The sequence below is a fragment of the Genypterus blacodes genome, unplaced genomic scaffold (genome assembly GCF_046128005.1).
Source record: "Genypterus blacodes isolate CSIRO-AG114 ecotype Tasmania unplaced genomic scaffold, CSIRO-AGI_Gbla_v1 ptg000055l_1, whole genome shotgun sequence".
In the NCBI taxonomy this organism is placed as follows: Eukaryota; Metazoa; Chordata; class Actinopteri; order Ophidiiformes; family Ophidiidae; genus Genypterus; species Genypterus blacodes.
The window spans coordinates 1,741,251-1,754,451 of NW_027466867.1; the positions used below are offsets into that span (position 1 = coordinate 1,741,251).

The window sequence follows — 13,201 nt, forward strand, 5'->3', positions numbered from 1 at the left end:
TGAATTCTTTAGACTTTTATTCATTCAGATCACACATACATGTGATTGACAGATGAGGCAGAGGTTTGAACCTTTTATTCTCACGGTGTCATTAGGACATCCTGTCGTAAACCTCCAGTTTGACAATGGCCCTGCCGTGGTCAGACATGGTGGCTCTGACCTCCACCTTCCTTCCTGCGAACAGAAGCCCCGAGCCGTTCGCTTCTTGGCGGTGAAAGTTGGTGAAATCTTTCTTATTGTACATCAGGTCGTAGAGTTCCTTGTCGCAGGGCTGTGAGCTGGGGAAGATGCCCACCGCCATCCAGTTCTTGTAGAAGTTGTAGTCGAAGGGCACGGAGAACATGACGGCGAACAGCTCGTTGCAACTGCGCTGACGCATTTCAAACAGCTCGTAGGTCACGACCCCCACCGCCCCGGACGCGGTGTTGTCGTCCTTGGTGAAGGAGCACACCTCGCCCTGGTTGGTGCGCACTGTGGGCTGAGGCGGGCTGTGGCAGAAGCCGCTCTCCATGTACACCCTGGAGAACGGAGGTTCAGGCACAGAGAAGAGAGGAAGTCACACACACATGAGAGATCTCTGAACAGGTGGCTCTCTGAACACGCTGCACGCCGACACTTACTTGGGGTTGTTGAGACAGTAGGCACTGCTGATGTTGTTGATCTCGATGGTGCAGTTGCGGTTGGTGGTGAGGTGGTGAGAGTGGGACTCTGCGGTCTCAGGCATGATGAAGGCTGCAGGAAAGAAGCAAGAAGCAGAGGAAGAGATGAGTCCTCTTTCCTTGTCTCCTTAAAGATAGCATAACGCAGAGCGAAACACAACACAGCAGCACCTCAGTCTGTCACCGCCACACTAAACTAAAACTGAAACTTTACTACATCTGACAAAACAAGACAACCAAAGTAGATAAAGTGAATAAGGCGTAATAATCTGGAGGTTTACTCACTCACTTTGCTTTATGTCACACACACAGGTTGGCGGAGAGAACTCTGAACGCTGCTCTGGCTTTGGTATGGAGACAAGAGCAGAGTCACACCCACCGACACACACACACACACACGCACACACACACACACGCACACGCAGTCACACCTTGCTTCTGAGGCTGCTGGGCGTGTCGCCGTGCTGTCAGTCAACAAGGGGAGAGATGAACCAAAAAAGTAAACAATAGAATACAGGAGGAGATGTTTTGATACGAGACACTGACAGCTTGATATTCGTTCTAACTCGAATCAGAGGTTGAACTTCTGATGATCGCTGTTGAGAAGCAGCTTTACTGTACCTTCCAAGCAAAAGATATTGAACAGTGGCAGCCACGCCCTTCAGACGCCTGATCCAAGAGCTGATGCCTCATTTCATACAACAAGACCTGATGGACCGGATCATCTGAGAGTACAATATCCCAGTTGTGTGCCAGACAAAATGTGACACAATGCCATGGAAGGGGAGAGGGGGGAGGAGGGGGGAGGGGGGGGGACGCCAACGACCAATCAAAACCTCCCCTCCGACCCCGAGCAGTGTGTGTGCTCGGTCCGTGGCGAGGCTCTTGCAGCTAAAGTAGAGCCGTCTGCCTTGCTTGCTGTTGACAGGAGGATTGACTCAACCGCCATGGGCTTGTCTTCATCATCTTCATCATCATCATCTTCACTGCGTCCCACACACTCCCTCTGGGTAGTGCGTGGCACGACATCATCCTTCATGCCCCTCAGAGTTGTTGTGTATTGCGACAGGACTCACGCTTCTTCACGTGTCCCTGAATAACTCACCATGTCACTCACATGTGAAGAAGATCAGCGTTTGTGGTGATAGGAGGCAGAGGACAGTAGATGGCGCTCTAGCATACATCTTCCAGTGTGTGTGTGTGTGAGGTTTAGCTCCTTTGCGTGTGTAGCGTGTATGATTGTGGCTCTTCGCTCTGATTTTTGCTGATTTTTGATTTTACCAAACCGGTTGATTCACATTGCAATACGATCTCTGTGGCTGTGTGACGGATGAGATCATAGTTGAGTCGTCGTGTATAAGAGCAGAGGACACACGTCAGTCGAGGAACTAAAGAACACAACAAAGTAAAAAGCATTTAGAAACACTCAGGGAGACCAAGCTGTCAGTTTTTAAAAACTTCTTGAAGTGTTGAACTCAGCTGAGGACCTTTTCAGTGTCAGGACGTCCTGGGGATGTTGTTCTGCTCGCTGGGCTGCCAGTCATTAAGATTCATCATGGTGTCACAGCTGATGACAGTAATCTGCTGCACCAAGCATTTTAACAAGGCTTCAGTCTGGGAATATCAGCATCAGTGAGGAAGAGGATAAAGACTTTAGTTCATTCTGGTTATGTGCACCCCTGATCATGACACACACACACACACACACACACACACACACACACACACACACACACATGTTGCTCTTCTAGGTCACAGAAACACATTTTCCTTCAAACTGCCCCTTTAAATGTTTGGGATTTCTGATGAAGGTCACTGCTTGACTGACCACAGATGGCTGGATTCATTCCAGTGTACAAGACCTCCTGCACACAGGCACACACACACACACACACGGAAGGAAGGAAGGAAGGAAGGAAGGAAATATACCAATATAATATACACGTGATGACCTTGATGAAACACAAGCGACACAGTTTCACATTAATCTAAGAAAATAACTATTGATCTTCATTTCTATATCCGGCTGCTATTAAATATCTCCACTGAAGTCTACCTCCTCCTCTTCCTCCTCTTCTTGTGCCGTAATAACACAACAATGTAAAACGCAGGAGAGGACGCGATCAATTACTGTATAAGCATCATTTTTACTCCTATTTGATGCAGCAGAAGTAAACTCTGTTATAAACATTATAATCTGGTGTGAATCCACTGAGATCAGATCTGTTTGCCCACTCGCTGCTCTGATTCCCCCCTCTCTCTAAGATTCTCTCTTTCTGCCAGGAGGAAAGTGCCCCCGCTGGTTCAGATGGTGTGTGTGTATGTGTGTGTGTGTCTTCCTCTCTCCTCCTCCTCCTCCTCCTCCTCGTCCTCGTCCTCCTCCTCTTACTCTCTCCTCAGTCTCCCTCTCTCTCTCCTTTTCATCACTTTGGTCCCTTGCTCCGCTCCCTGTTGCTGACTCTGTCTTACTTACACACACACACCAGACCAGCTCTCCCTGCCTGGGAATCTTCTTCACACAGGCTCTTAGCCAGGTGGACGTTGGTGTCGCTCTTCCCACAGTCACCATTTCCTCCCCGGAGAGTTCCACGTTGGCAGCTCAGCCCCTTCCCCGGCTGAGCATCGGCCGCAAGACCCTGGTGGCAGCCGCTGTGGGGGTCATGCTGGTCCTGGTCCTGGTGATCCTCATCCCCGTGCTGGTCAGCTCGGTGGGCTCCGGGGGAACGGACGAGGGCGCCAGCCACTACGAGATGCTGGGTACCTGCCGGATGGTGTGTGACCCCTTCCCTGGGACGGGGGCCACGGGGACGGGGGCTCAGACGGGCACAGACACCTCCACCCCGGGCCTCCACCTGGACAACCAGGCTGATCTGAGCGATTACAGCATCGGCCCGCCACTGCCTACCTACAGCGCCCACGGGCCGCTGGGCAGACCCGGACGCCCAGGGAAGCCTGGACCCCCGGGAACGCCTGGAGAGCCGGGGCCACCGGGACCCAAGGGACCACCCGGAGATGGCATGGATGTAGTGCGGACAGGGATTCTAGGTTTAGGCGACAAGGGGGCGGTGAGCACGACCACCTACAACACGGCACCTCGAGTGGCGTTTTACGCCGGGCTACGAAACCCACAAGAGGGCTACGACATCCTGCGCTTCGACGACGTGGTGACCAACATCGGCGGCAACTTCGAAGGAGCCACCGGCAAGTTCACCTGTAAGATCCCCGGCTCCTATTTCTTCATCTACAATGTGCTGATGAGGGGAGGAGACGGCACCAGCATGTGGGCTGACCTGATCAAGAATGGCGTGGTGGGTGAGAGTTCACAGCCTTTAACTCCTCTTTAAACAATGTTTGCTGATTTAAAGCTGCAAAATCCATTTAATGACATCGTGATTCATGGAGCTGTGGACGCCTGACTTACATTCACATGCTCAGGGAAGAGTGTAAGCACGCACACACACACACAAAGGCGGTCTAAATTGAGTAGTGATGCGTTCATGTGTGTGTGTGGCTCAGTTCAGCTCTGACTCGCTCCTCGGTCCGGTGTTATCACTCTGATGACAACACACAGTGGTGAGCTGCCAGATTGTGTATATGTGCACATTACACGTCCGATAGAGTGTTCGCTGGAAGTGCGGCGCTATCTCAGCCCTGCACACATCACAGCGTTGCCCGGGGTTACTTGGTATTTCAAAGCTGGTGCCCTTTGAAATACAACAAACTTCACAGAGACCCCCGACGTGTTTGGGCGCATTATCAGTCCGCCTGTCAGTTTCCCAGCGTTTCAATATCAAATCATGATTTTTTCCGCATCCAGGGGAGTTGAGCAGTGTCTCCTGAGCCCCCCGGGGGGCCGCACTGATCAAACGCCGTGTAAATCCCTGCTGAAGACGTCCAGTCTGAGGCCAGAGGATCTACAGGAAACACCTGCACCTTAACATGCAAACCACTGGAATCACAATATTCTCTTATTTGTTGTCGTTGAGTTGTGAGTGAATGCGACGTTGTGTTGTCATATCTGAGTGAGTTGTCAAGGTTATGGAGCGTAGACAGACAGAGTGGGGGGGTGGGGGGGTGTTTAAGGCTGCTCTGTCTTCATCTCTCACACATCATCATGCTGTCAGTCGTCGCTCAGCCTCTCTCTCTCTCTCTCTGTCTGTCTCTCTCTCTCTCAGACCCGGCGGCATTGACATACACAATCTCAGCGCCATGGCATTAATTAGACTCAGTTTAAAACAAGCAGGAACATTTGACATTTGTCCGGTGAAGTCGCTGCAAAACAGACAACCTGGCAACCCAGACGATTAACTATTGATCCCAGTGTCTGTTGGAGGTCCGTCACAGATGAAGTCCCTGTTTTTTCAGGTTTATGCCTCAATCGTATTGCTGTTGTTTTGGCCAACAGAGGGCGTTGCTCTCTACTGCGGCCTTCTGTTGCGTTGTTGCTCGTCTACACATTTAGTCTATCTGCAGCGTTGGTCATCACGGTGTTAAGTGATCAAAACACACAAATACAAACGGACACGGATCACATGCATGATTTCCCCCTCACATTCCAGGTCCGGGCCAGCGCCATCGCCCAGGACCAGGACCAGAGCTACGACTACGCCAGCAACAGCGTCATCCTTCACCTGGACGCTGGCGATGAGGTTTTCATCAAGCTGGACGGCGGGAAGGCTCACGGCGGGAACAGCAACAAGTACAGCACCTTCTCCGGGTTCATCCTCTACGCCGACTGAAGGCACCGCCCCCTTCTCCCCCCCCTTCTGGCGAGGCACGATGAACTCAGAGGGTGAAAGGTCAGCTGTCACGTTCAGGTTCACTCTACCTATAGCCACTGACCCACAGTTATGGATCTGTGCTTATTGGTAGCTCTTCATCGGCGACTCCATGGTGATACAGGGTGCCTACACGCCGCCATTCCAATGGACGCAAACAGCCGGCGCAGTGTGTGGCGTGCTGAGGCTCAGAGGTGATGCGGACTGTGCGGGTGATGCGGACTGTGCGGGTGTGTTTACTTCAAATTGTGTGTTTTTCTCACGTTTTGTCAAATTTGATTGCAGATAAGCAGGGAAGGTCACAAAATGTACAGAACCTCAATGCATGGATATGAAACCTCACGTGGTGTCGCCTCCCCATCAGCGTAGTAGTGTGTTAGTGTGTGAATTTGATATTGAAACTGGTGTGTGATCACAGTCATACATGCTGTTGTGTCTTTTAATTGTTGTTAGATAGTTGTAGAAGATCACCGGTGTGGGGAACTCGTGTGTTAAGCTTTATTTGTTATGATCCTGCATGAAATATTGAGTAAAATGTACTTTGATGGGAAATGATGAAGTGAAAATAATACAGTGGAAGTAATGTTTTGGCTTTAGGGGCTTTGGCTTTCAGTGCTGTTGATTCTTTAATAAAATGATCTTTATTTTCCTCACAAATCACCTGGGTGATGTCGTGACCGCTCCTTTAAATCCTGATCTCCTTTCGTCCTGCAAAGCGTTAGATACGGCAAGAGGCAATCGCCCGCAAAGACGACGAAGGCAGGGTGCAGATCACAGCTGTGCCTGAATGCCAAGTGATTCCAGGGAAGACGCAGCACAGATCAGAGTTGGGGGGAAAAGTAATCGGGGCCAAATTAGGCACGTCGACGCCTGTGAGAGACAAATTTGAGACACAGCGGCAAACTGTACGTCTCCGCTTTCTGAGGAGATCATGCTGACATCGTGAAAAACATAGTTCCTCTTTTTCAGGAGGAGGAGCCGAGAGTGCGTCTGATTTTGCTCTTATTTCTGTTCTAAATCAACATCTACTGCAGCTGATGGAGGTGAATGTCGGCCCGTGACAACCCAAACAAGAGAGGAGAGACATGTCCAAACAGACGTGGAAACAGGAGCGTTGGCGCCTTAAGACGGTTGCATTTCCTCCAGACACAATTATTACTGAGGGTCCAGGCTGGGCAGAGGTCACCAGAGCCGGGGGGGGGGGGGGGGGGGGCGGCTAAGCGAGCAACGGCCGCCATCTCCTCGCCGGGCGTATGAGCACATCGGCAAATTAGAGACTTTCGTGTCACAAAGTCAAAGACAGAAATGGCCACCGGGGATCTGAGAGACGCGGCTTTGATCGCCGGAAACCGCTCAGAAGTGAACAAGCAACATGTTTATGATCATAACTCTGCAGAATCTCAATCTAGAGAGTCACTGTTCACTGTAGGAGAGAAGAAGCGTTTCAGTTTCTGCTTCATCCCCCGACTCGCATTTCATCTCCTGCCCTGTCTGACTCTACAGAAGCACACCGTTCTTCTTTATGTACAAAGAAGAGAGACGACGCCTTCACCTTCGCCGCCGCCACAGAATCATCTTCATTCGGGTCACATCCGGTATTAAAACCTAACTGAAGGTAGTTTAAGTAAACTGACACGGCTTCAGCTCGACATTTACAGGGGACACATTCTGACCCGTGTGGCTTATCAGGCTCCGGCAGTGTGTGTGCGCGCGTGTGTGTATATGTGCGTGTGAGAACAGTAGGACTGGAAGGAGTACATCCTCCCAAATGTCTGCTGTGACGTTAATGAGCCCTTGGTGATGTTATCTTGAGACGCCGGCACTTAAACGCACTGGGGGAGATCCAAATTAGAGACGGTTTAACTGTCTGCCTAAATTGCTCTTCACGCTCACGTACACACCCTGCCTCCAAACACGCCGGGCCCACCTGCCCACGCGCTCAGACCGCCCATCGTCTGACACGCAGCAGCACACGCCCACGCCCGGGCGGAAACCGAGCGAGTACATCTACTCAACGCTGCTATTTACTGCTCCATTATATGTCGGAGGGGGAAATGTGCTTTTTCACACATTACACTAATTTGATGGCTCGGGTTATGAGTCCTCAAGTGAAAGCAGGGAAATCTCCAAAACCAGAGACGTCAAGTTCGGATAATCAGTTTCTCTGTTTCATGGAGTTCATTCCACATCAGCAGGTGAGATACACGACCTGTTAAATTTCATTATTTCTTCATCACTGCTACTCTCATTTCTGGGAGCTTAGATTTTTATTCAGACTGTAAAACAAAAAGGTCTTAATGTCGTTCAAGGACGGCTTCACTCCAAGAACCTCCAGGTGAGACGCATCAGCCACTAACGAGGTCGCCGTGGCTCCGGTCTCCCAGACGACCCCCAGCAGAGCGGCCCAGGTGAGTCGCATCTGCCACTAACGAGGTCGCCACTGTGACGTCACCTCTCACCCTTCAATATCATGCACTCCTCTCTTCTCCTTCCTTTAGTACTCACACTCATTTCACTGTTTCCTCCCCTAACTCCAGCCACACACACACACTTCCTGCTCGCATTCCGAAGCAAAGACGACTAATACAAATATGACACACACACCCTTAGTTATTTTACAGCTTTAGTTCAAGACTGTGGACAAAGACAGACTGAGTGGCTCTCAAAAGTCAGACATGGTGCTTCTCCTCTGCATCATAACACAGAATATGAGCCGCATCCCGGCCAGCTGCTCCTCCACCTCCTCCACCCGGGTCACCACAAGCAAGCCTGTGTGTATTACCTAGGATACTGGAAATAAACAGCCAGCGGTGTGTGTGTGTGTGTGTGTGTGTGTGTGTGTGTGTGTGTGTGTGTGTGTGTGTGTGTGTGTGTGTGTGTGTGTGTGTGTGTGTGTGTGTTGTTTGTTAACTGTGAAATGCTGCTCCGGGCTGCAATCTTGAAGTGCAGCAAACTCTCCAACTCTCTCCAGAGACGATATCAAGTAGTGTTAAACAGTTTGAAATGATGTTGGGGTTGTTTATTATGGAGGTGTGTGTGTGTGTGTGTGTGTGTGTGTGTGTGTGTGTGTTCACAGATGTAATATTCTTTGAGCTGGAAAATCAGGACGAATGCAAAATCTGTGATTGTCAAAGAGCACAAGAAGAGTTTGACCTTTAATCTGCTATTGTGAAAAGGAGAAATGTCTCATCAGTCCAGCATGACATCATCCAGCCCCTGGTAGAATCAAGCATCAGTTGTTCTTATTTGATATCACATATATATTATCTTTATGATATAAAAATGTGAACGCCTCCACCTGATTGTAAAGCGGTGTGTTGACATGCTGCTAGATTTTGACCTTTAGCAGCAACAAGGTCCAATCAGCTGCCGGTGCCACAACATTTAGCTGAATTCGTACAACATTGACCTCTTAAAATGATGAAACCCATAACTCCTGAATCCTGGGTTGTCCGTCTCTGTCCCCGTCTTGCCTCATTACAGGACCATGTAAAGTATTCTACGCCCTGTGCATCGTGCCTTCAGTGCCGTGGGGTTCATGTACTTGGGAGTTCACAATAAGTGTCACCAAGGATGTACGCACACATGACAAGAGACTGTCCAATTACATATAAATGTACTTTCTGGCACTGTAGCACACACACTCTACTGTATGTAGGTACTCATGCGCCCACTCATCCTCCAGTGGCTCGGGAGAAAATGACAACATCCCCCCCCCCCGCCCTCTCTCCCCTCTCTCTATCACCATGCTTGATCTGGGGGACTGTCCGGCGTGTCAGTGACTCAGTACCGCCGGCCGTGTTCCCTCTCGACCCTGACAGAGCCTGGGCTAACGCGCAGGGACAGGTTGAGTCATGTGGCCGGGGACGCTCCGCTGGCGTGCTGCTTGTCTCTTCGCCTCATGGCGGACGCACGGATGCGGCCTGACAACACGGCCACAGAGGGGCTGGCGAGCGTCCGTCCCATCTCTGAGCAAGAGACGCCAGAGATCAGGAGCGAGCACGTGTCAGAGCTGCTGCTTGATGAGGGTTTCCTCGACGGTTTAAGCACCTTTTTACATCGCCATCTCTGTTTTTGACAGTCATGTGTGATCCAAAGTGTAAACACTCAAAGCAGCGAATTAGAAACAGCGATCACTCCCTTAATAGTTGATGGGTAAAGTCACCCAAGTTTGTGATTTCCTGTAATTATCATTATGCCTGCTGGAGCGTAGACAGGGGCTATAGTTGGGATAGGCAGGGTTTTTCACGAGTTAAATTTAACAAACAGGTAGGAGAAGAGAACAATATGTGTCACGGACAGGAGAGGATGGATCCATAAAGCTGCGGTGGCGGAGGCGCTGCTTTCCGGTTCACTGAGGTCGTCGGCTCAGGGGGAAACTGATATCCGCCCCTGTTGTTGTTTGTGGATTATTATCTGAATAAAAAATGATCTGGAATCAAAACCCACAGACAAACACAAGAGTTTAGACAGGACTTATGCCTGGACTCAGTTGACATGTGGGCTTAAATGAAGCCCCTGCTTCAAACTTAATGTTTCTAACCTGTTTGTGCACGGCCCCCTGCTGGCTGTACTGGGTAAGACCCCTTTGTCATCTTTTTGCTTGAAGTATCGCTCGTTTTAGCCATTTTGGATTACATTTGGATACAGTTCAGTCCTTCTATCAATCTCTCTTTGGTAGACTTGCAGAAAACAAGTGAGGGAGGCACAGATTGAAAACGTGACCTGATTGCCCTGTTAGATCCTCTGATCTCTGATGGATTGATGCTGATCCACATGTGTACTCCTGTAGTTTGCATTGAGCTGATGGTGAGTTGCAAGCTCATTATTCTGCTTTACCTTCCCTGCTGGCGGTGGGTGGGAGGGAGGAATGATGAAGAACCACTCAGACAGGAGATTCCAAAATGTCGACGCACTGCGGCACCGTAGGCCGGCTCTCTGATCGCCATGGAGAGATTACAGGAATCACTTCTATAACGCCAAAGCACCTAAAAAAACATTTAATAAGACGACTAAAACGTGACTCCTTGTGAATTAAAGCCAATTTAAATTCAGACAGAGACGCCGTCGCTGCCGCTCCCTGCCTGAAGCTTTCACACTTGCTCGGGACAGATATAGTCTCCGTTCTGTGTTTGACATCCGGCCTCTGTCTGTGTCTGAGGAACACTGGGAAAAGACGCAGGGGGAAATCTGTGGCGAACAGCTGGCTGCACGGTAAAGCACGTTCCCCCCTGTGTCGCCCCGTCAAACGTGTGTGTCTGTGTCAGTGTGATGTTGTGTGTTCTATGCGTGCGCCGATGTGTGGGCATGCGTGCGCTCATCTGGTTCACTGGCTTCCCCCGACCCCAGTCACTTTGCATTAATGCTACAGCGCCTTGATAAAAAAAGAAAACACACACACACACACACACACAAACAAAAACAAGGAGCAGACCAGCGGGGGGACAAGCGAGACTCACAGCGTCGTCTCGTCTCCGCAGCGCGGAGACTGCGGTGTCAGGATGATGTCAGCCAAACCCGCCTTTGGGCCTGAGCGCTCTAATGTGGACACGAGCAAGGACACGACCACCGACCATTAACACTCAGGCTCATTACGTCTCTACCAAGTCACTAAGACGAGACGAGACATCTTACCGCAGGAAGACAGGATTACGACACAAACGTGAAAGAAGAGGAAGTCTGAGACACTGTGGTGTTGCGGTTACTTTAAAACAGTAGTGTTCCACGATTCATATTTGTAAGTTCAAGCACTTCGTCTTACAAATTCTGTCATTGTGTTACAGGTGAGAGTGTGCATGACAACAAAACAACATCATTGACTTCATAGTTAGAAGAAGAAGAAGAAGAAGAAGAAGAAGAAGAAGAAGATACAAAGTCTGCCTGATAATTCATCACAATCTTACAGAAGTCCTGACTCAAACTGGCTCTGCTCCCTTATATTTCTTCATCACACCGGTTGCTAAAATACAACCTAGAGACATTTCTGTGTTTTAATTAGTTTCTTCTTCCAGCGAGAAATTAGTTCAATAAAAGGAAAAAGTTCATGACTCGGGGGGAAGTTGTTGCCATTTTGGATTATATTACATTACCTCACCAGTCACCACGGTAACCACACACACAGCCTGGTGTTTGTGTCTCTGTGAACAAACTACACTATCAACCAAAACTCTAACGTGGATAAAAATTAAGGTGCTTTCTTTGTTTCTACGGCTACCAGCATGTGTCGACCCCCCGCCCCTACATTCTGCGACCTTTTAAAGCCCCAGTCAGCGATCTGTGTGGAGAGAGCAGCTTGAGCGAGGAAGCGTGTGGCGCCTCTAAACGTCTCGCCTTCATTTTGTTTTTATTTTCGTTGCATCAAATTGCACATTGAGCTAAACGGCATCTGTCAGTGCAAGTTAGACGTCAGTAAATATGAGTCAGTATCTTCACCACGGCGCCAATGACACCAATCTTACAGCATATTGCAATTAAACCTCCGACCTGGCCACGCCCCTCTCACAACCTCCTCCCTCCCGCCTCTCCTCCGTTAGGACAGAAGCATCTTGGCGGCGAACAGCAGCATCCCGCCCAGGCCGGCGGTGGCGGCGAAGGCGATGACCCTCACTAAGAGGAAGTCCATGGAGTCCTCCAGCTTGGTGTGCAGCCGCAGGACCTGCCTGTGTGTGTCCTCGCGGCTGCCCGAGTTCTCCACCACGTGGCTGGCCAGGCCGCGCTTCTCGTTGAGCGGCATCTGGGCGGCCACGCGCTGCTCGGCCTGCTCCTGGGTGAGGCCGTCCCTCTGCATCAGGCGAGAGAGCTGAGTGGCGGGGTCGCTGGAAGAGACCGGGAGACGGGAGGGTTATTTATAGGCAAAGATCCAGAGGCAGGAAGACGCGCTAATAAGGCAAAGAGAGAAAAAGGCAACAAACTACAGAACAACACGAGTAATGCAGTAAACAAACAGTCTTACCAGTAGACTACAACCGTGTGGTTCAGAAACTGAGTGAGGCGTCTGGTTTCAAACAGCAGTGGCACATCCAGCACTACATAGCGGTAGCCTTGGGAAGAAGAGGAGGAAGAGGAGGATAGTGAGACACTTGCCTGGTCGCCTTTCAGCTGCATTCATCTCTCAGACTGAAATGCGGCTGCCTCTCCTCACCTCTTAGGAAGTAGAAGAGGATCTCTTTGAGCATGGCTTTGTGAATCTCTGGATGGGTGATGGAGTTCAGCAGCTTCCTCTTCTCCTCGCTGCTGAAGATGAGCTGGCCCAGCTTCTGCCTGTCGATCTCCCCGTTCTCCAGCAGGATCTCTGGCCCAAAGTGGAGCACGATGCAGGAGTAAGCCGGCGTGTTAGGCTCCACCACTGTGACAGAGAGAGAGCAGCGATACTTTAGAGTCCTTTCCCTTAAATGTATTATGTGGGTCTCTTAGTTGCGAGGATTTGTAGCCTTAAGAGCTGCAAGTGAGACAGACTGAGACAGAGAGGGAGAGAGAGAGAGAGACAGAGAGACAGTCACTTACCCTTCCGGGCCACAACATCAGCATCGATGATGGGGCAGCCGAGCTCCCGCAGCATTGAGGACACAGTGCTTTTCCCTGAGGCGATTCCTCCCGTCAGCCCCACCAAGAACATCTGAGAGTGGAAAAAGACAACACACACACTTACACTTCAATTTGGAACTTACAGTGTTAGTTTCTATTAATCCCTCCATATACCATAAGAATTGGACCATAAGAATTGGAATAATTTCCTCTTTTTTTTTCCATTTTTACTTACTCAAA

The 13,201-nt window shown here is 50.1% G+C and overlaps 3 protein-coding genes across 6 annotated transcripts in view; 1 reads left to right on the forward strand and 2 right to left on the reverse strand.

Moving 5' to 3' along the window:
• Nucleotides 1-13,201, reverse strand: part of LOC143002060 (uncharacterized) — a 26,025-nt gene continuing 12,824 nt past the window's right edge. Inside the window, exons 1-3 of one of the 4 annotated variants that reach the window (XM_076151997.1) lie at nt 3,083-3,086; nt 621-732; nt 1-518 (exon numbers count right to left, since the gene is read on the reverse strand). In XM_076151997.1, the coding sequence (XP_076008112.1) occupies nt 92-518; nt 621-724 (531 nt within the window). In that variant the 5' untranslated portion in view covers nt 725-732; nt 3,083-3,086 and the 3' untranslated portion in view covers nt 1-91. Of the gene's footprint in view, nt 519-620; nt 733-944; nt 1,107-3,082; nt 3,087-13,201 lie in introns of those variants that run through there. The other 3 variants (XM_076151995.1, XM_076151994.1, XM_076151996.1) reach the window with 3 other exon arrangements.
• Nucleotides 3,149-6,081, forward strand: c1ql1l (complement component 1, q subcomponent-like 1-like). Its single transcript, XM_076152006.1, has 2 exons — nt 3,149-3,967; nt 5,219-6,081. Exons 1-2 carry the CDS (start codon nt 3,320-3,322, stop codon nt 5,396-5,398), a joined length of 828 nt encoding a protein of 275 aa, XP_076008121.1. The 5' UTR covers nt 3,149-3,319; the 3' UTR covers nt 5,399-6,081.
• Nucleotides 11,128-13,201, reverse strand: part of dcakd (dephospho-CoA kinase domain containing) — a 2,768-nt gene continuing 694 nt past the window's right edge. Inside the window, exons 2-5 of the mRNA XM_076151991.1 lie at nt 12,941-13,052; nt 12,579-12,782; nt 12,390-12,477; nt 11,128-12,252 (exon numbers count right to left, since the gene is read on the reverse strand). Coding sequence (XP_076008106.1) covers nt 11,967-12,252; nt 12,390-12,477; nt 12,579-12,782; nt 12,941-13,052 — 690 coding nt within the window. The 3' untranslated portion in view covers nt 11,128-11,966. The remainder of the gene's footprint in view (nt 12,253-12,389; nt 12,478-12,578; nt 12,783-12,940; nt 13,053-13,201) is intronic.

Excerpts from the sequence above, each read along its gene's own strand:
- c1ql1l (XM_076152006.1), top strand. The coding sequence starts at position 3,320 with ATGCTGGTCCTGGTCCTGGTGATCCTCATCCCCGTGCTGGTCAGCTCG. Across the intron at positions 3,968-5,218 it reads ACCTGATCAAGAATGGCGTG|GTCCGGGCCAGCGCCATCGC; the intron begins GTGGGTGAGAGT and ends CTCACATTCCAG.